Source organism: Lynx canadensis, chromosome D1, assembly GCF_007474595.2.
Source record: "Lynx canadensis isolate LIC74 chromosome D1, mLynCan4.pri.v2, whole genome shotgun sequence".
Classification (NCBI taxonomy): Eukaryota; Metazoa; Chordata; class Mammalia; order Carnivora; family Felidae; genus Lynx; species Lynx canadensis.
The window spans coordinates 68,227,310-68,249,493 of NC_044312.2; the positions used below are offsets into that span (position 1 = coordinate 68,227,310).

The window sequence follows — 22,184 nt, forward strand, 5'->3', positions numbered from 1 at the left end:
AAAAGAAAAGAAAAAGAAAAAAATAATAAAATCATTTTCACCAGTTATGTTTGTATCACTGGGGAAAGGATCCACAGAGCTCCTCATACTGCCATCCCTAAAGTGCTTCTCCTAACCCCACATGATTTGCACTGAAAAAAAGACTGATTGAGGAAACAGCTGGCTCCATTTACCAGTGCTCTGTTTACTTCACTGTAGCCGTATTTTCTAAATTAAAAATAAGGGACATGTGCTCTGGCAAGGGCTTTGTACAGCTTCCAGGTATGGGAACCAGAAGGGCAGTAAATGTTGGAAATACTAGAATTTACAATTCATTTATACGGTTTCTGGGGACAACAGATCAGAATATGTGAAAATGTGTTGCCCCAGAAAATCTGGGGATATATAATTGCTAAAACTCTGGTTCTCCTGGACAGATAGAAGGGATTCCTGGCTAATACAAAGTCTCCTTTGAAAGGGGACAGTTCTTTTTTTTTTTTTTTTTTTTTTTTTCAACGTTTATTTATTTTTGGGACAGAGAGAGACAGAGCATGAACGGGGGAGGGGCAGAGAGAGAGGGAGACACAGAATCGGAAACAGGCTCCAGGCTCTGAGCCATCAACCCAGAGCCCGACGCGGGGCTCGAACTCACGGACCGCGAGATCGTGACCTGGCTGAAGTCGGACGCTTAACCGACCGCGCCACCCAGGCGCCCCGAAAGGGGACAGTTCTAAGCCATGTCTTCCCATCAACCATCTCAACTTGCATTTGGTGCTTCTCCAAAGACAATCAATTAATTCTAATAGGGATTTAACATGGAGGGACTGGGCTCTAAAGAAAAAACACCAGCAGCCAAGACTAAGTCTGGCCATGGAACACCCATCCTCCAAGGCTGGAAATGGGCTGCTTTGTTTCAACTCTGAATCAGCCATCACCTATGCATTCAGAATCTACTTTTCTCTCTTGGGCAACTTGGGAATTTCTCAGCTAAAGCCTAGATCTATGAATGTAGGCAAGGGGAATGCAGCCTGGCAAAGTTGGGGAAAGTTAATAGGGCTGTCTCTGACACTTCATTCCCAAATGTTCTTAAAATCAGACTCTGAAGTCACCAGGGAAATCTGGTTTTGAAATGATAGACAGCCCCAATCCCCTCAGCCATCAGGATAACACACCCTCCCTGGAAATATGCATCTGTCTAATTGCTCAAGATTGTGTACAAACTGAATATTCATGATCTTCACATTGACACAAAGGCTATATTTTTAAATGCTGCTACCCAATATTTAAAATCCTTTTTCTGTCCTTAAAAAGACTCATAGATTTTATTGGATCCACTGCAATTTGAGACACCTGGCTAGCTGGGGACTACATGGACTACGAGCCACAGATCTCCAGAATGGGGGGAAGAGGGCAGAAAGTACTCGAGTCAGAGCTATTGCAAAGCATAGTGAGTTTAGTATGTATAGATTGAATAAATATGTCTTAGTCATATATGTGTGACCAGTTTTCAAGGAAGTGCATTGGTGTGTTTAATAAGTTAAAACTCCATTTAAAAGGATTATTGAATTTCTGATTGTCTGTCATCATGTGTGGTCTCCACTGGTGACACCATCCTGACCATGCCATGTACCTGGCTGGGTCTCAGTTTTAGGATCAGTAAAGTGAGGCAGGCTTACTACTCAGGTGACCTGTCGTTGAGCCCACATTACCGGGGAGTGGGGAGGGAAGGGGTGGACATGCAATCTGTTCACGGTCCTAGACACTCTGGACGGCCTCTGGCAACATCATACCAATGAGTGGCACACCAGAATTTGAACCAAGTTTATCTGACTAAAACTCAGCACCTCATCTGAGCTGGTAGAGGTAAGGCTGCTGTGTATCAGAAGGGCATGTTTAGAACCAGAACCCAGAGCACCATTTCAGAGCTTCCAGAAGCTTCCTGAACGTTGTTCCTGTCCTCTCAAGCTGGCAAAAACCAAAAGGTCTCCACTCCCAAGGCAAAGAGAAAGAGATAAGGAATTTGGGAAGCTTTTCTGCCCCAGGGAAGAATCAGCCTCAACGACAGTTTGGTATTAACTAGCTCAGCCATGCAGGGAGGCATAATTAGTTTCCCAGCCCAGAGTTTCATTCCACCGGTCCCCCACACCCCAAGGGCTACACAATCTGTTTGAAATGAAAAGAAAAATAAAATCACTGCTCTCCTCGGCTGACCCATCAGGCTATTGCTCCTGGCCGTGGGCAAAAGGTGAGGCAGCCATCTGCCTGCTGAGGTAACAAAGAATGGAATAGTCATTTTTAAATGACATTTTCCATTTTTCCCCTATGTCTACTATGCCCTGTTCTACCCTACTGTTTAAATGATTCTTTTCAAATTGAAAATATCAGGGAATAATAGGAAAAGAAAAATCACAGTACTCTGTGGTTCCTGCTAATGGGCTGCTCTGTCCCAGTGGGCCAAGTCAGAGAAGAACCTTCTTCCTGAGCGGGCCTGCTGACAGCAGCAGGTGGGTGAAGGTGCGCGGGGCCGCTGTGAAGGGCCTACGGGTCCCAACCCAAACTGACACCCATGGGGGGTGTTATTCCACAGGTGGCCACCAGGGAACCAAGAGGATCAGCCTGCCCAATTTCTAGTTCCGCTACCGCGCCAACTTCCGCCCTCGGTGCCCAAGGGCTTGCGACAGCGCAGGTAGAGAAAATGCCCTCCTGAGTCCAGAGTGGCCCCCTCTGAGAATTCTTCCTCCTCTAGGCAGACAGTTGCTGCCACCTCCCTCCTGGGTGTGGGAAGAGCTGGTCCCAACTTACTACCGTCACCCAAAAGCCACCTCAAGATGGTGGGATCCATTGCGAGGTTCTCACAGGCCTCGGCATGGACAGGAGCCCAAGCTGCTGCCACTTGGACTGGGAAGCCAAAGGCCAACTTTCCCTTAGCTCCTAGGGCCCCGAGGAATTCTCGATCCTTTCTTAGAAATTAAGCTATGCTTTCAACTTCTTATGGGCTCTCTAGGTATCCATTTAAGTGACCCCAACTCTGTCCCTCCTTTTGAAGCAGAGCTTCCCTGTTCAGCTACATCTTTTCTGGCATTTTTCTCCACTTTTTGGTGCAGGTTTGTTTTTCCCCTTCTGTACCTACAAGATTGCTTTCATTTGAAAGTGACCACAAGTGACAGCTTTATTAAAATAAAGATATCGAGGGTCCCCTGAAGGCTTCACACTCCTCTCACCAGCTGATTCCTGGGGGATCTCGGTGCAGGAAAGCACATTTTGCGCGCGCATACACACACACACACACACACACACACACACACACTCTACTGAGCTGCTGCTTCCCTTTGATTAAACCTTGCTAGGGCAGTATGAGCTGTGAGGTGCCTTGAAAGAGACCCCAGAAATGCGTGTTTTCCTGTCCCTGACCCAGAAGGAGGACACAGCCTGAGACAGCCTCGTGCAAGCCACCCCTAAGCCTGGAGGGATGAGAATCAGTTCTTCAGTCCCCTGGCCTCCCTTCCAGACAGCTTTGAAGCCAGATACCTGGCTATGAATGTTCTTACTAAGTGGTTTCAGGCAGGCCTGCTTATTTATTCATTCAGTCACTCAACAAATTCCTACTTAGCCCCAACTACATGCCTGCCACTGTGTCAAACAGGAAATTGGAAAAATTAGGACTCTGTCCACCCTCAAGGAACCCAGAGTGTAATGAGAAAAGCAGATTAATCATTACAGTACGGTACAACTTTCTCATCTATAAAATGGGGCTAATGATTTCACAGGCTTATTTTAAAGCTTATATAAGATGAAGTGAATTAAACCGTGCCAAACATCTAGTCAGTGACCGATAAGTGTCAATTTTCTCTCATTTCCTCTTCCTGATGTAAAATCTCTGCCCCTCCTTCATGGGCACCACCACTGGGATCTGGAAAGCTGGGAAGAAGTCTGCTCCCAGTATAGAGGTCGCATCTCCAGGAGCTGCCACGTACTGCTGGGAACCGAAGTCAGGTCCTGCTAACAGCCGTGTCCTCAATCCTTAAGATGATCCCAGGCAGTAGAGTGCCAGCCCCAGGCACTCAGGCCACAGAGAGGGGACTAAGGGATACCCTCAGACCCCATCTAAGGAAATCTATCCATCCCTTGTCCCTTAAGCATCTGGCTTCATCTGAGAATATATAACCAAGGGTTTATTTTCCCACTGCAGAAGCTTCTTCTGAGGTTGAAAGAAGTAAAAGGATGTAGAGGGAAACTTTCTAGACTTGATTCAGACCTCTCCATCCCCATCCCAAAGTCTCCAGGGCCCAGGGGAGGGCCGCCAGTACAGTCACCAAATTGTACTGGGGCTTGGATCCCTCAGCAAACAGGTTGAGGGTGTGGGTGCTGTTACTTCTGGGCTCTAGCATGCTCTGATTCTAAGTAAAGATCTTTCTAGATATTTACCAGGCTAAAGCATTCCCAACTGAGATACAACTTGAGAAATCTCAGCCTTCTTTGCTAATAGATGAGGAAAGAGGGAAGGGCTGCACTGAGCTGTACAACAATACCATACATTCCTAATATGGAGCAGGGTGAAATAAGACATTTAATTCTCAATTTATAAAAATCAAGGCAACTTTCTGTACTTTGAAAGTAATTACAGACTCAAAAATCCTTATGCCTGTGTTGCTAAAAACAACTGGATGTTGTTGAAAAACACTTAAGATTCACAACTGTACAGTTTTAGGTAAATACAACAATTATTTTTCTGTGACCCAAACACTCCCTGCTAATCAAGAAATGGCAATCGCCCAGGAGGTTTCATAGTTATTTATTACAATTCTCTCTAGTAAGAAAGCAAAACCATCCCTCAGTTTTCTGCTGTCACTAGAATCTTTTTCACAAGCACTTTAAATAGTTAAGTACTAAAAGAAAAAAAAAATGTAGAGTGGAGCTTCCTGATGTGAAACTACATCTATCCTGAGTTGTAAAGAATGTATATTAAAATTATATCACACAACAAAATACACATTTTGCAGAGGGGGTAGAAAGAAAAGATTAAATTGAGTCTTCCTGACAATTGTCTTAAATCACACCTTCCTGCCTGCAATCGACATTATAAGTCACGTTGCTTGGAATTAAATCAAATTCACCCTGGTGGGAAGATAGGCTGACGTGACTGCAATTCTGTCAGCAGGTCAAAACACACACACACAAAAACCCAAGTCTCTCCTTAAGGAGACTCTCCTTCCGTCATTGGGGAGAGTCCTTCCCATCCATCACTGGGGAAATGAGACTCTGACCAGGTAACTGGGCACCTTGCATAATTCTCCCACCAGCCAAGCTTCCTACAAACATAGCACATTCCTGACATGGTCTGCTGCCCACTGCAATGCCAAGTGGGTTTTACAAAACAAATATTTCTCTACAAACAGGAGCAGGTCCCCAGGCTGGCAGGCTTAGAATTTCAGAGAAGTAGGCAAGTCAGACGGAGACACTTGAGTATTAGCATTAGTTCGGGCTCCCCTCTCATCTCACTTCTGACCTTCTCAGGCTAGATGTAACTGGGGAAGTCTTAGCACACACATCATGTCTAATGGCACTGAAATGGGCTTCAAATCTGCTATTCTAGGCATTACAACCAGAAAATACATTCCTGATCGTGTTTTCTATGTGAGCTCCAAGAAGGAAAGATAGTGGAAATGAAGGAAAGAGGGAAAGAAGGAAGCCTGAAGAAAAGAATGTGCTTCCTGCCCCTATGCCTGCTCTATGACAGGCAGGGTGGGGGTGCTTTCCCGCATGGCATCTCATTTCATCAGCACAAGGATCCCACAGTGTTTAGGGAGCAACCGCCCTCCTTTCTACAGCTGGGGAAACTGAGGCACAGTACAGCGAAGAGACTTGCCCAAGGTCACCCACCCTGAAAACAGCAGCACCGATTCCAGCCACTGACTGCCTGCATGCTTTTCCCCACATTAAATGAGAGGCGCAGGTAACTGCTGGTTAAGATCTGAGCTTACCCTCTCCAGATCTTCCCTGCTCCACTCCTCTTAATCCTCCTCATTCTTCCGAGATGTGTCATAAGCCCCAGTTCCTCCAGGAAGTCCGTTCTGATGATGCACTCTTCTAGAATTCAATTTTAACCCTCATTACACTAGTTAGCTTGCAAAAGATCTTCAACGGTTTCTTGTATTGTCTTCTAGGCCTGATTATGAGCTTCTTAAAGGAAAGAACCATGTCATATATATTTTTTCATCTCCTGACATGCCTGGCACAGAGTCAAGCCCTTGCAGAGTGCTCAGGGAGTAGCCACAGAACAGCCTGGATTGATGCCTTTAAAAGCTGGGCTTCTCTGCTAACCCCTGCCCATAGCTCCCCATTTCTCCCACAGTGGCCTACAAGGCCTGCACAATCTGCTCTCCAACCAGCACTTCTCTGGCCTCATCCCCCACCCCTTTCTTCCATAATCACTCTGCTCTGGCCACACTAGCTAACCCACGGTTCCTCAAACACACCAGGCACATTCCTACCCCAGGGCCTTTACACTGTTCCCTCCACCTCGAAATCTCTTCCCCCAGACAGAGTTCACACCCAACTTTCTTCAAGTCCTTGCTGACAGGACAGCTCCTGATCATCTCATTTAATTACAACTCCTTTATATTTTTGTCTTTGTTCCACTGATGTACCCTCAGCACTTGCTAGGCACTCAATAAATGCTGGTTGGATAATGGAAGGGAAGGATCTGAGCATGTGACCAACAGAAAGCAGGAGTACGTATCAGGTCACTGTCAAATTCCCAATCATATTGGGGAAGAATAGGAACTTGGAAGCAGGTCTGCAGTTTCTCCCAACCATCTCATGCCCCACCCCTAACTGCTGGCACCCTGCCAGGATCCAAACTAATGCCAGCCTTGGAGTCCACCTCCTATATCTGCCCACAGAGCTAGGGGCCCACCGTTATATCCACTTTACCTGAATATTCCATTTCCTCAATTAAATGGGAAGTTCCTGGCAAACTCGGACATGTCTGCTGTTTCTTTTGTGTGTACCAGTCCCCTCCATGGTCCCCCACCCGATCCCATGCCCTGAGCCTGGAGGACCCCCAAAAACCTTAGGTCTGAGTGAGTGGTGGAGATGGGCTTGCTCACACTAAGTCCTCTCCTGAAAAAAAATGATACTGTTGGCTTCAAAGGGCCATGCCCTGGAGCCTCTTTCAGCTTTCCTGAGTGTTCAGTCCCGGCCAGCTCCTGGCACAGGCATCCTCTTGTGTCTCCAGGGAACGATACCAGCAAAACAGCCACTTGGTAACCCATCTCAAGGCCTCGCTTCTGTCATGAATCTTTCTTCCAGTCTCATCTGCAACCTTTCTGCTGAAAGTAAGGGATAAGCTTTTTTTCTCTTGATCAGCATCGCTACAGCAGAAAAACAAGAGGATCCCTGACCTATTACTAAGGGGCTTAGCAAAGTAATGGGGTTTTACCTCTTAGTAAGCACATAATCTTGGACAAGTTAACTACAGTTGCTGAGCCTGGATTTCCTCATCTGTAAAATGGCACTAACAGCATCCCACAAGGTTCCTTACAAGGTTAAAGTGATGTAACACATGCAAAGCATTTAGCACGCAAGAGATGCTCAACAAACATTAATTCTCTTCTTCCTCCCATCTCTTCTCCAGACAACTTCAGGCCTATTTCTACAACACTTCCTCACTGGTTTCTTTTTCCAACTTCTGAATCTTTGATAAAAGTCTCTTGTATCCACTTCCCATTACATTTCCCCTCGAATATAAATCTCCAGATTCTAGTAAAATATTTTTTTAAAAACCTGGCCCAGGCACCTGGGTGGCTCAGTCGGTTAAGCATCTGACTTCGGCTTAGGTCATGATCTCACAGTTTGTGGGTTCGAGCCCCACATTGGGCTCTGTGCTGACAGCTCAGAGCCTGGAGCCTGCTTTGGATTCTCTCTCTCTCTCTCTCTCTCTCTAAGATAAATAAACATTAAAATTAAAAAAAAAAAAGCCTAGCCCAATTATAGACTTGGAGGGTCTACATCATAATCCCTACAATGTATACTTTCCTCCAAACAGTCTTTTAGAAAATAGAGCAAATCAGAGGATCAGTTTATTATTAAGCTGAGATTTAGATGTGGAAGAAACCAAAATGTTAAAAGACTCACTGTTCCAAGCCCTTGAACTGAGAGGCAGGTCTAAAGCCTCTCCCACACATATATCACCAACCCCCTCCCCTTTCCTCTGTGGCTCCTTCTGTCCCATCAGGGAAATATTATGATGATTAATTAGACAACGCCTGTCCCGTTGGTCAAGATCCTTTGAGGTGGGAACCACATAAACACCAAGCATCATAACTGCAATAAAAAGAAACCAGAAAACCCCTCAGCTCTGGGACCCTAACCAAGGCAGAGCTAAATAAATCTGGAGCAGAATATCAAGAAGGATCTTCCACATGGATAATAGAAAATGTCACCAGCATAAACAGGAAGAGAGATTAGTTCAATAAAGGAATAAAGGCACATTTGCGGGTCTCAAGTAAGATTTTTGCTTACTTTTAACTTCCCAGCATATAACTCACAAGGTTATTAATACAGACTCCTACTGTTTTGGGCAAATAAACAGCTGCTGATGTTTTGTGCCCAAACCACTTTATTAGAGCTTTCCTTTACAGCAATTGTTTTTTCCTTTCCAAATCCTAAGAGGCTCAGACAGCTAAAAAACAGAGTGCCAAGGCGGGAGGAATAACAAAGGAGAGAGGAGGCAGCCTGTGTGGGCAGAGAGAATGGGGCAGGGGCTGCTGGGACCCTCACTGTCCTCTTTACTACTCTTGGTAGTCAACGTTCAAGAGCAGAGACCAGAAGACACAGATAGGGTGCAATCACAAGGGCTATTTTTGCCCTGATGCTAGGAGCTGCCATTAAACAGAATTTAACAGTGTGAGAAGATAAGGATGACCAACCATCCAGGTTTGCCTGGGTTCGAGGGGCTTCCTTGGAGCCAGGAACTACAGTTTTAAAATAGGAAAAGTCCTGGGGCACCTGGGTGGCTCAGTCTATTAAGCGTTTGACTCTTGATGCGAGCTCAGGTCATGATCTCACTGTTTGTGAGTTTGAGCCCTGCATTCAGGCTCTACACTGACAGAGGAGTCTGCTTGGGATTCTCTTTATCACTCTCTCTCTCTCTCTCTCTCTCTCTCCCTGCCCGTCCCCCACTCACACGCACTCATGCTCTCTCGCTCTCAAAATAAATAAATTAATTAAAAAACAAAACAATGCTCAGGGAAAGTCCTGGGCAAACGGGACAAGTTGATCACCCCAGAAGACACACGACTCTGTCAATGGACAGGAAAGCACTCAGCATAGCGCCTGGCACACAGTGAGCGCTCTGTAGTCCCACGTGGAATTGGAATGAGCTCTAGCTTGCCACGGGCACCTTCTGCTTGTCCTGCAGGACAAGTTCCTGGGGGCTTATGATGTTCCTAGTAGATCCACAATGATCCAAGAGAGAGGGCTCTCCACAGCTTCTGGAGCAGCACCTTGCTCACCCTTCCAGAGCGAGGCCTCCGCCTCTGGCACCCAACCTTGAGGCTCCTCACCTACATAAGGACAGACCAAGCCACCTGCCTGGCACCCCACCCCCACCAGTCCCCCACTTGCCCTGAGGCCTCTGAGCTTACACTTGAACACAGTCTCCAACAGAATGATCTCCTGGTCCTCTCTCTAAGATTTTCACCTTTTTCTTTTTCTTGTGTAGGGAGCATATATGTTAGAAAGCTCCCTTCTTGTCTCCACCATGTACCAGTGTGTGGCCTTGGGCAAACTCTCTAAGTGTCTATGTCTAACTGTCCTCACCTCCAAAACTCTCCATCCACGTTGCAAAGGTAGAAAGCAACCTCGCATGGACAGCATCTAGTCCAGTCCTTGCCACACAGGAGTTCTCTTTCTCCGTGCCTCCTGATATAATCAATCTTCAATACTTGATATGCCTGTTGCTCTTAAAATAAGCCAAGGGTTTGGCTAGGATTCTCATTTGTCACTTCTGAAGCTTCAAATCCCCTCTTAGCTTTCTTACTCTTATATTCATTGGCTCAAGCAATTTTGGTACTGTTCTCCTAAAGTCCCAGAGGCTATTAACCTGACACTTATGGGTCCAGGATTCAAATCCTGTCCTGCCCAGGTCCCTGAATTACCTTCCCATTTCTCTGGGATCTCAATGGCCTTTAAAGGTCCATCCCAGGGGCGCCGGGGTGGCTCCGTCAGTTAAGCGTCCGGCTTCAGCTCAGGTCATGATCTCGCGGTCCGTGAGTTCCAGCCCCGCGTCGGGCTCTGTGCTGACAGCTCAGAGCCTGGAGCCTGTTTCAGATTCTGTATCTTCCTCTCTCTGACCCTCCCCTGTTCATGCTCTGTCTCTCCCTGTCTCAAAAATAAATTACAAAAATACGTTAAAAAAATTTAAAAAAAAAAAAAAAAAGGTCCATCCCAGGACACAGAGATGGATGGGCAAAGCAAACAAGTCACCAGGGCTTAAAATGCAATACTCAGCAATCTTAAACAGGGCTGCACCTCTGTCTTAAACTCTGGACAATGGCTATTCTTTAAATTTTTTTTTTCAACGTTTATTTATTTTTGGGACAGAGAGAGACAGAGCATGAACGGGGGAGGAGCAGAGAGAGAGGGAGACACAGAATCGGAAACAGGCTCCAGGCTCTGAGCCATCAGCCTAGAGCCTGATGCGGGGCTCGAACTCACGGACCGCGAGATTGTGACCTGGTTGAAGTCGGACGCTTAACCGACTGCGTCACCCAGGCGCCCCGACAATGGCTATTCTAAAGAGGTGGCCCTAAGCCTCCTCTTCAGACATCATTTTTCATTGTTCTCATCTGTCCCAAGGAGAGGGGTACAGATACCACTCTTCTGGATCTTCCCAAACACAGTACTTTGTGAACTCCTGAAGGAGAAGCAGTAACAAAACGTAGCCCAGAGAACCATCTGCTGGCTCTAACACCATTTCACCAGTGGCCTCATACGGAGAGCCTGTCACAGTCTCATTGGGACTGCACACTTAGGACTTTCACAAAGCTTCATTAAGGGCAGTTTCATCTCTGAAAAGCAAGCCTTCACAAAACTGATGGTGAATGATGGGCAGTGAAACAGCTACATCAGAACCCCATACCCACTAGAACGATTTGTCCTAGCAATATATTTTAGTCCATAATCCTGTAGTCGGCAGGAGGTGGGGGGAGGGGGGAGGAGGAGCCCCTGGGTGGCTCAGTCGGTTAAGCACCTGCCTTCGGCTCAGGTCATGATCTCACGGTTTGTGAGTTCGAGCCCCACGTGCTCTGTGCTGAGAGCTCAGAGCCTGGAGCCTACTTCATATTCTGTCTCTCTCTCTCTCTCTCTCTCTCTCTCTCCCTCCCTCCCTCCCTCCCTCCCTCCCTGACTCGCATTCCGTCTCTCTCTCAAAAATACACAAACAGGGGCGCCTGGGTGGCGCAGTCGGTTAAGCGTCCGACATCAGCCAGGTCACGATCTCGCGGTCCGTGAGTTCGAGCCCCGCATCGGGCTCTGGGCTGATGGCTCAGAGCCTGGAGCCTGTTTCCGATTCTGTGTCTCCCTCTGTCTCTGCCCCTCCCCCGTTCATGCTCTGTCTCTCTCTGTCCCAAAAATAAATAAAAAACGTTGAAAAAAAAATTTAAAAAAAAAAAATACACAAACATTACAAAAAAAATTTTTAAAAGAAAAGAAAAAGACATAATCGTGTAGCCAGCAAAACTACCCAAGCGTTAGTGTTCATATAATCAGGAATCCTCTTGCTTAAAGTTCCAGTTGGCTGCACTCAGCTGGCTCCATAAAAAGTACACAGCCCCACAAATAGGACTCCAGGACAGCAGTTGTTCCCGATTACTACCACAACAAATTTTAGATTGGAACAGTTGTACAGTGATTGGTCGTTAACAATAACTAAAATACCAAAACATACGAATGATTAAGTTTAACTAGTAAGTTGAAGGGATTTCAAGGTTATCACATTCTCTTGCATACTAATCCGCTTCTTGAGTGGGAGGAAAAAGGACAGAGTGAGAATGCGTGCACCGTGTAGGGACATGCTCCATCCTGGCCCCACCCTGGGGCGTGTGCCCTGCATGTGAAGGCATGCGTGTGAGGAGAAGGAAAACATTCAGCGCTTCCATACTCACACACTGCATTGTGGAACGGAGCTGCTCCACCCCCAAAGGCAGACTGAGATTTGATAAGCTGGTAATTGTAGGCACCATGGAATAATCAAATCTCTACCCAACTCAAGGACCCCCGGCGCCAGAGAGACATTCAAGGCCAGCATGAAAAGGGAGGGCAAGCAACACTCATATCATCTGGATCATGAACCAGCAGACCTAGCCCCCTCCACCCCTTGCACTCTGTTGCGGTTGCCCGTCTCACATTTATGGGCTTCTGCCCCTCCATCTTTATGTGTGATCCTCTTTCTTCCCAAATCCCATCTTACTGCCTTCTGGCCACATTCATCACTCATTCAGCCTGGTGCTTCCCACAAAGAACCTTCTGCGCAGCATCACCTCCTACTAGACTGCCTTCCTATATGCTTCTCCACAGGGCAGCCATCTCTCCTAGACTCCTGGACAGGACCCAAGTAATGAAAAAGGGCAACAATCCTAAAGAGACCCTCAAGCCTCCAAAAGGCAATGGCCCCAAGGCATTTGGCTTCCCAAGTGAAGTCAGAAATTCTACAGGATGGTAACGAAGATGGTCCAGTAACCTTGTATGTGGCTCTGAATCCTATAAATACCTTTGGAAAAACACAGACCGGCATAGCCCAAGTGACTGCAGCTGACCTTCAAGGCCCTCACAGACCAGGAAACCAGACTGTGGTTCTCCCACATTTCATTCTGAATTCTCCTTGAGATTCTACATCAACCTACTTATCAAGGGCAAATAACAATTTATGTCGAGTGAGTGGGAAAGAATGTGGAATTCATTTATTTTACAGCCTACACACTTGTGGATAAAAATGAGAATTCTTTGGCCATGGGAAAAAAGTTGTATTCTTTGGCAAGGTTTCCCGACTCCATGAAGATGCGGTCTGGGGCTATTAATAAAGGTAATTGGGCCCAACTTCTAAATCCTGCTCTTGCACTCTCAAAATATCAATCACTGTTACTAATATAATTTCACACACCATAGTTCATTCCGAAGGAAAAATAGCTTTACTATTTAAATGACACCCTTTCCTCAACTAAACTCCACAAGCACTCAGAAAACATCATATCCTCTTCTTCACAACCATGCCAAGTCAGGGATCAGATGAGAAGGACACCAGCCAATTCTAGGTGACATCCAAAAGCTACAAGGGACAAAAAAAAAATCTCCCCACATCCAGACCTAGGACATTTTCTGACTTTTAGGGACCACAAATGGTTTGTAATCAGAGCAAGCAACCTGTTTTTAGTGACCTAATATACATTAATATGCATATAATATGCCTAACAAACTTTTAGGAAACAAAAAGCAGTTAATAATCCATTTCTCCCATTGTTGGGATGATCTTGACTCACTGAAGTAAGATAATGGATTTAGAAATTAGTCATATAATGTAATACATTATTAATCATGGTATTCAGAAGGGTAAATAGATATAAAAACACTACCCAGGAATTCAATTTCCTTTCAGATGTGTTTACTCTCTTGAATTCTTTATGCTACCATCATCCCTCACAAAAATGTAATAGTCAGGCCTTTTTCTCCCAAAACAGTGATTTTCAACCTTTTCTTTAAAAAAAAAAGCACAGCCTTTTAAAAAATAAAACATTCTATAGAACACCAGATATAAGGCATGTGAAGGAGGAGATACACTGGCTGCGAGGAGGAGAGCATGTGGGTGCAGGAGGGGTCCAGGAGACTTCAGCTGACCCTTTTATTTGTCAGGTCCCAGATCCAACCTTCCAGAAGCCTGGGGATGCTTGGGGCCACAGTATGAAAACTACTGCCCTAAGTCATCTATGTAAAGCAAAAAATATGTACATAATATAGAATACAGGCCGTATGTGTGTGTGTGTGTGTGTGTGTGTGTATAACTAGTGATCTATGTAAATATACCATACATATATATAATATACAAATCACAAAACCTGACATCCCAAGAGAAAAACTGGCAAAAGACACTAATACAAGGTGAAAGTAACAGGGGGAGGTGGGGGGCAGTTATTAAGTTCTACAGTAATCAAAGGAATACAAATCAAAAGAACACTTAACAGTGATTACCTTTGCCCAGAAAAAGTTAAATGATACCACCAATGCTGGCCAGGTTCCATGAAACTGGTACAAGAATACACTGCAAGTGGCCGTGTAGCAAGATGTTAACAACAATCGTTCATTAAACTATTCCTACTCTTGGAGTCCGTAGGAATCCCACATCTGGAAATAGATCCTTAAAGATAGTTGAAAAGAAGAAAAATGAGGTGGATATGTTCATTTCTGCATTAATTGTAGTGGAAAAGCCAATGTTCTGTAATGGGGAAGTGGTTAAATCAATAATGGTTATACCGATGGTGGAATATTATGCAGTCATTAAAAATACAGTACAAGTTCTCTTTAAGAACCCTCTGCTTTGTCACCTCTCCTAATAAAGCATGCTTTCAATCCCCCTGGGAAACCAGCCCCAGGATGCCTTTGTCCTTCTGTGTCAGCTTTTCTCTCCCGCCCCCACTCACATCTCCAGCTCAGGGCTGAGTTGTTTGGCTACCAACAGTCCTCTGGGTTTGTTCCCAAATGTGTTTTTACCTTTGGTACTTGTCATTGTAACAGAATAATTTAATTTAATTACATATTCTGGAAACCAATGGAATATGACTGCTAAAAAGATGAGAGCTGTTGTTTCTAAGAAAATTAATTTAACTGCTTTGCAAAGACTTTATAAAGCTAGTCACTGAAATAGCACTCAAATTGCATGTGAGCAAAATCACTGCGAAGGATGAGGCAAAAGTCGTAGAAATTCAGGCTACTACACAGAGGCTGCTTCATAAGCATCTTCAAGTTCTCAATGAATTTTAAAGGAAACAGAAGTAGAGATCAGTCTTTGTAAAATAGCACATTATGTAAGTGGCTTATGCAGGGAAGAAGATCAGAAAGGCCCCCGCCGCCCCGCCCAATGACGAGCCTTGGCCTTAACATCAAAAGGCTGGCAAATGAATGTACAAAATATTCAAAAATAAAATGAAAATAAAATACTTAAAGCAGATATGCACTATTTTGTTTTATTCTCTTCTTTACTCAGTTTTTCAATTAACTACCTTAAAGCCCAACTGTATTGAATAAGAGGGAATCTATTGTTCTTTAAAAACAAGTCCACAGTGGCAGGGTCCGGGAGTGTCTTGATTTACTGCCATATCCAATGTCACCTCTCCACTGTGCTACCTGGCACATATTAGATCTCCAACAAATAAAGACTGAATCAATATACTATGTAGCAACCATGAAAAAATACTTCTAACAAAAAACAAGCTGAAAAAAGGTGAAATATGAAATTACATGCAAACCATGACTACACCTTTTTTTTTAAATACGGAGGCAGATGGGAAAAGTTAGAAGGGAAGACTCAAATGCAAAATAGATGTGTTAAAGTAAAATGAATTAAAGGCAATTTTATACATTTTTAATTATTTTCTTTACATTGGCACATTCTTTTACAGATTCAAAAAGATACTAATCAAGAAAAGGAGGGGCGCCTGGGTGGCTCAGTCGATTAAGCATCTGACGTCGGCTCAGGTCATGAACTCACAGTTCATGAGTTCGAGACCCACGTCAGGCTCTAAGCTGACAGCACAGAGCCTGGAGCCTGCTTCGGATTCTGTGTCCCTCTCTCTCTGCCCCTCCCCCACTCACACTCTGTCTCTCTCTCTCTCTCAAAAGTAAATAAACATTAAAAAAAGAAGGAAGGAAGGAAGGAAGGAAGGAAGGAAGGAAGGAAGGAAGGAAGGAAAAAGATAAGGAGAAAGCTGTTTCAGTTTCTACGGGACTTCCAAAATAAGACAGGAACCAACACTGAGTAGGTTCCAAGCTCTCCAAAACACAAGCTGCCTTCAACACACCCTCTGCTTCATCCGCCTCACCACGTCCAGCAATCCCATCTTTCTCCTCCGAAGAGTGAACCTGTACGAACACTTATCTCCAGCCCAACAGGATGCTATTTTTGAAATCTGGAGCTATCCACCCTCTCACTTACCAACTATTTGAAAAAAAAAATTTTTTTCAAAACTGCAATTTACATTCCCAAGAGATTCCCAAACACCATCTAATTAAATCATTCAATCAGAAAACAAATTAAAATGAAATATCACTGCAACCCCCAAGAGGAAAATAAACTTTTCAGTCATGACTAGAACAGACCTCTAGGGTGATGCTCCAAAGCCTCTTCTAATTGCAAGGCCTATGACACATTCTGCAGAACATTTTGTGACATTTGCAGTTTCCGGGACAACTTTCCTTCCAAAGCAAAAAGAAGCCTGAGCAAGGCTCCAAAGCAAAACATTCGCTTGAGAATGGAAACGCTTTCATAAATGACTAACCGGTGCACTGGGTATCCACATTATACACTCATTCATTCATCCATTCATCTATCCAACACCTACGCTCTACAGGATGTGCCAGGAACTGTCCTGGGTATTCCACCAACACTTTTTAAGTGAACGTAACCTCTGCCTCTCAACATAAAATAAAACAAAACCCAGAGTTTCCTGAGTTTACCTACGGAAGAGTCTCAACGTGGGCAGGTTCTGACTTCATCATTCCTTGGGCATCTTCTGAGGTCTCTAACTCTGACACCCTCTTCCATCATCAAGTAACTCCAGGGGATCGCTGTTTCCCCTGTGAGCTGCTGGCCCTCTAAGGAGACAGTTACAGTATGTGGTGAAGAACACAGACCCTGAAGCCAGATGGGCTGCGTTCAAATCCCTGAACTCCCATGTATCAGTAATGTGACCCAAGCAAGTCTTTATCTCTGTCTGTATAATGGAGTTAATACTACCTATTTTACAGGGTTGTGATGATTAAATTAGTCAATATACATAAAGCCCTTGGAATAGTGCCTGGCACATAATGGGCGCTATATAATTTTCAGCCATTATCATTACCCCTTATTCTCCTCTCCCTCAGCTCAGCACAGTAAGCTGGATTGCTCAAAAGGCTGTACTAACTGGAGGAAACTTAACCGTGGAATACACATGAACGGTCTATATCACTGAGTACCAGGGTCTGACTGTTCTTCCCTACCCTCTGCCTCCAAAGAGTTGCACTTGGCCAGTCCCAAACTTTGCAGGCCTCTTAAACATAGATCTCTAAATTCATTTAAGCCCCTGAATCCTAGCTCTGGATGGCTCTGGGGCCACTGGGAGGGCTGTCACTGGTCACACTACCCTATCACGGCGCAGCCAACCAAGTCACCTCCACTCTCTGTCTCCCATCTAGCCTTCCCCAAGTCACTGACACTTCCCCACCCTCTAGAGCCTGTGGCTTCCGCTTTTCTGTCCTGAGAACCTGGTCATTTCTGAATATCCACAGGAGTCCTAATATACAGTCAGGGCACATACCCAAGAGAACCGGACCAACGTATGTTTTAAGAATCCTGTTCTCTCTTTGCTTCCCATCTCTCCCAATTTTTTCAGGTATATATTCAAAAGTTCCGAACAATGTGTAGTTATAAGGTTTCCTGGGAACAAAATCACAAAGGCTCCTTTCAGCTTTAAAACTGCACTCACTTTCATGTAGAGCCTTATAAATCATGTGACATGGTCCACATTCAATATGATAGGGGCTACTCTGTGATGAGCTCATGGGTTAACAATGTCTCCTCACTGCTTCCCAAAGCAGTACCTTGCTCACCTCCTCCCTGAGCAGACTGGAAAGCACAAGAGAATAATTTTTCAGGAATATATATACACACACTCACGTGGAATCTGTGAATGAAAATCTCTCAAAACCTGTGGGCAAACTGGAAACGTCAAAGTAAGGTATGGCCTTGTGTCTCCCTGGGAACAGTCTGAAACACCCTGGGGCAAGCACTGTACTTCTATTGCTGATTAATTGTCCAAACCTACAGGATGGAAAAGGTAAGAAACAGCAGCAACAGGGGCCATCAGATAGATAAATCGGTCTGCTAAGCCCAGTTCCAGTTTGAGAGGCAGAGGTAGGTATGAAGGAGAAGCTGTCAACAGTCTCCTTTCGAGGGAAGTGTCCCTAAGCCATGAGCTTGTTTTGAAGTCATTAGTTAGAAAGCACAAGGGATATGTACACCTCTCCTGCACTCACCTGGACCTCCCCTGGGAAGGAACTATTCTGGACATGTGGGGTTACCTGGGAAATGTGGACACAGCGCCTATCTCTACCCTGGCAGGGGCAGCAGGTGCAGACGCCCACGTGTAAACAAAAGAAAGTGCTCCTGGGGGAGAAAGCCTTCCATCAGCTAGATATTTGCCAAGATCTGCTAGGTAGTGGACCCAGAGTCTGCCTGGCCTGCCAGGTTTATAGGTGAACAAGGTTCCCTGCCCTTCAGAAGCTCACATGCTGGTAGAAAGCAGGGGAAGTGGGGAGGTGACGAAAAGAGAAGTGTGAACGGGTGAGACGCGCGCGTGTGTGCACACCCAGTACCAGTGCCCCGCGGAGCCGGGAGCTCTCCATCCCCTGCCTCTGACAGTACATCGGACAGGGCTGCATCGGGAGGGCTCCCATACGCCATCCTCCCCTTGACCCCAGCCCTGGCCTAGATGGAGGGCAACCACCTCGTGCAGCCTTAGACTCAAGAACCACTCCGCGAGAGTCTGTCTGCTCCGCCCCAACCGCTCCCTGGGCCTGGGAATGCCCTGGGCCTGGGAGTGGAGCTACCGGAGGCAACGGCTTTCGCCCGGCCCCGCGGGGAAGGTGCAGCCCAGGGGGGATTCTCTCGGTCCTGGGCGGAGGCGCCACCGCAGTGGACAGAGCTCCAGGCTCCCGTGCTTCTTCCACGAGTCGACACCTGCTCCTGGAGAGGGTCCTGGACCCGCTGGTTGTGGTGGGGGTGGGCACCGCTATAGGTTTAAGCGGCACCCCCAGTCACAGATTTCCCCTACAGGTCCAACGGACCTGTGCGCCTACGGACGGCGCACAGCAGGGCTGGGGCTGGGTCTACGCAATCTTCCTAGTCCAGGCTTGTCCCACAGCCTGTGGGTTCTAAATGCCAAAGGCTGGGGCCGCGCGAGCATCTCGCCGTGGGCCCTTACAAGGGACCAAATGAGCTCGACTGCCCGCGCCCGCTCTCTCTTGTACACACACAAACATGCACGTACACACTCTGAGCCGGACCTGTGTGCGATCCCGAGAGCCGGCGAGCAACCAGCCCGGAGTCTCGGGCACATTTGGACACGTGCGCAGCGCGCCCCCACACCGCCAGTGAGCTGCACACACCCGCGCGTGGAGCCCCGCGCACACACGTGTGCCCTGGAGAAGCGCGCACGGCCGCAGACAGCGAGGGTCCCCCACGCAGGCAAGAGCGCACACCCAGCCCCCCAAGCTTCTGCGGCCTCAGACCCCGCAGCTGCCGGCTACATGCGCACCCGCCCCAGCGCACCCGGCGCCTCTCTGGGCACTCCGGGGCCTGGTGAGCGGCCCAAGTTTCCCGGGGCGCCCGTACCTTGGATATGCTGCTTGATGACATTCTCCAGGTGGTCTAGCCGTTCAATAATCTTCAGGGTGTCCCCTTTGTCTTCCTCCAGCTTCTTGTCAGGCGCCGGCTCCTGCCCCCGCACATACACGCTGGCGATGTAGTTGGTGACCCAGCCCACGTAGAGCAGACATATGATGTTGGTCATGCCGCTCAGGATCACGCAAGTGGACACCAAAGTTTTGGTCTTCCTGGTGCACACCATTCTGGGCTCCTTCCTCCATATAGAGCTCCCGGGGGACCCTCCTCGCCGCGCGCCGGCACTCCCCCGCGCGCGCACACCCCCTCGCCCGCCCCCGGGCCGCTGGGCGCCCGAGCACCTGAGTCCCAAGGTCCTCCAACAGCCGGAGCTGCTTGCGGTGGAGCCGCCGTGCCCAAGTTTGGAGCTCCCGCCGCTGGCCACCCGGAGAGAGAGCTTGACAAAGGAAACGAGGTGGATTTTTTCCAAATTAAAAATCTCCTAGCCCTTCTGGAAGCGGTCACGGGTGGCCGGCAGCCGCGCGCCCGGATACGCGCGTCGGGGAAACTTTGCCACAACCTGGGTCCACGGCCGCGCCGTTTCCCATCGCCAGCGCGGGGTGCCTGGGCGGTCCGACCGGCCCGCGCTGCTGGAAGGACGGCGACGGCGGCGACGGCGGCGGCGGCGGCGGCGGCAGCAGCGGCGGCGGGGAAAGCAGCGGAGCAGAGCGGCCCGGCCCCCTCCGAGCGACAAGCGCCGCCACCAATCGCGCTCCGGCTCGGGAGACGGGCCGGTGCTGCGCTGCCGCGGACCAACAGGGAGGGCGCGCGGGGCGGAGTCCGGCCCCCGGGCCCCACCTGCTGGCCGCCCCTGGCTCCCGCCCTCCAGGGACGCGCCTGAGCTTCCACCAGCACCCGCGCGGGCTGCCCCAGCCTCGAGGCTCCCGGAGAGGCGCGCCGCCAGCCTCAGCCCCTAGGTCGGCAGATTCCACCTCTAGGGGAATGCTAGGGGAATTCTTGCTCTTGCGCCGGGACCTCTGGTCTTTGCAGGGTCGCGCGGCTCAGCGCCCCTCGGCGGGGCTTCTCGCTCTGGTCTCCCCGGCCGGCCGACTCCTTGTCCCTCTTTTGAGCCGCCGGGAAGCAGAGAGGCCGGGGAAGCATGGGCCACAATAGTCTGACTAGCCTTGCCCTTGGTCAGACCCCGTGGGCATCCACTTCTTCCATAGCCTCACTCCAACCTCCGCCTGTCCGACGCCCTCTGTCCTCTGGCCTCCTGCATGGCTCCAGGCTTGGCAACTGCCAAAGGGGCTAAGCCTCCCAGGAATCTCCTAGAAGATTTTGGACCACCACCACCATCACCACCAACCCCCTGGAAGATTTTTGCCCCATCTAGATTTTTTTTTTTTTTAAAGTCTGCACAGCTCCCAGGACAAAACTGTGTCCTGTAACCCAGTTGTCATCCATGTGGGACTAGGCTCATCTCGGTGAATAGGGAAATTCTGCACAGAAAGGGGAGAGGCGATGCAGGGGCATTGGGGGCAGACTATGCTCTCTGTGAACTGTAAAGTCCTTATGCATGCTGTTTGTAATTGATGTTAGAGAGGACAGAACTGTGACTGACAGCAAAGGGACATGGCTGGGCTCTAATGGCTGAGACTATTTTATTTGTTTTAAGAGCAAATACACTTATTCATATTATCCCCTTCTGCTGAAGTCACTTCTTTTCAGCATCTGAATAGAATTCCTCTAAACAAAGGCTCTTTAAACACAGATTTATATCCTCTTCTCCATCTGTGGGTGCATTTCCTTGGCCTGCAGAGTCAGGGAGCATCCTGCTGCATAGCCACCTGTACATCGGCACCCCAATGGGCCATGGTAGTAGTACCCACAGTGGCTCTCTCAAGTGATATTTTCTGGATTCAAGGAACTGGCCCCACAGAGGAGGGAGGGCACAAAACCAAAGAAGGGGCACTTTATGGCCATCAGCCAGTGCTTTGCTTACAAAACCCCCAAAATACGCTGTGATACCAACTGGAAGATTTCTCTTTCACACAGCTGGAAGCAGGTTGGGAAGAGAGAAGAGGAGAACAGGATATATGTGTCAATATGTATGAGAGGAGAGGACACACACACACACACACACACACACTCATCTTTTTCTGGGAAAAAAAAAAATCAAGGTAAAGAAATCTACAACCAGGAGGGAATAAAACCTGCCTCTCCCTTTCTCCTCCTCTGGAAGTATAATCAGCTCACAAATGAAGGGGTCTGGACTTTCTTCCGGTTTGATGAATTTACAAGCAATGGCCTTGGATACAGTTAGTGGCAAAGGTCTAATTCTTTCCTTCTGTCATGCGCCTTCTCCCAGGAGGAGCTCCAGAAGTTCATCTCTTCCCAGGATCTTCCTAAACCTCCATAGGGCTAGACAGAGAGGAGGCAATACTCGTTTTTCACATTCTTACTGGGGGGGAAAAACCCCAATTTACAAAGTTTAAGGCAAAAACAAAGTGGATTGTGTGACCTCAAATTTTTGTCCAGCCGATCTCCTAAGATAATTTGTAACTGTGGAGGGGAA

General features: G+C 47.5%; 1 protein-coding gene across 2 annotated transcripts in view; it reads right to left on the bottom strand.

The window, feature by feature from the left end:
• The window catches only part of GALNT18 (polypeptide N-acetylgalactosaminyltransferase 18), a 353,532-nt gene extending 333,301 nt beyond the window's left edge, over positions 1-20,231 (bottom strand). Inside the window, exon 1 of one of the 2 annotated variants that reach the window (XM_030332733.1) lies at positions 19,622-20,231. In XM_030332733.1, the coding sequence (XP_030188593.1) occupies positions 19,622-19,856 (235 nt within the window). In that variant the 5' untranslated portion in view covers positions 19,857-20,231. The remainder of the gene's footprint in view (positions 1-19,621) is intronic. The other variant, XM_030332732.1, reaches the window with a different exon arrangement.
• Positions 20,232-22,184: the final 1,953 nt, after the last annotated feature.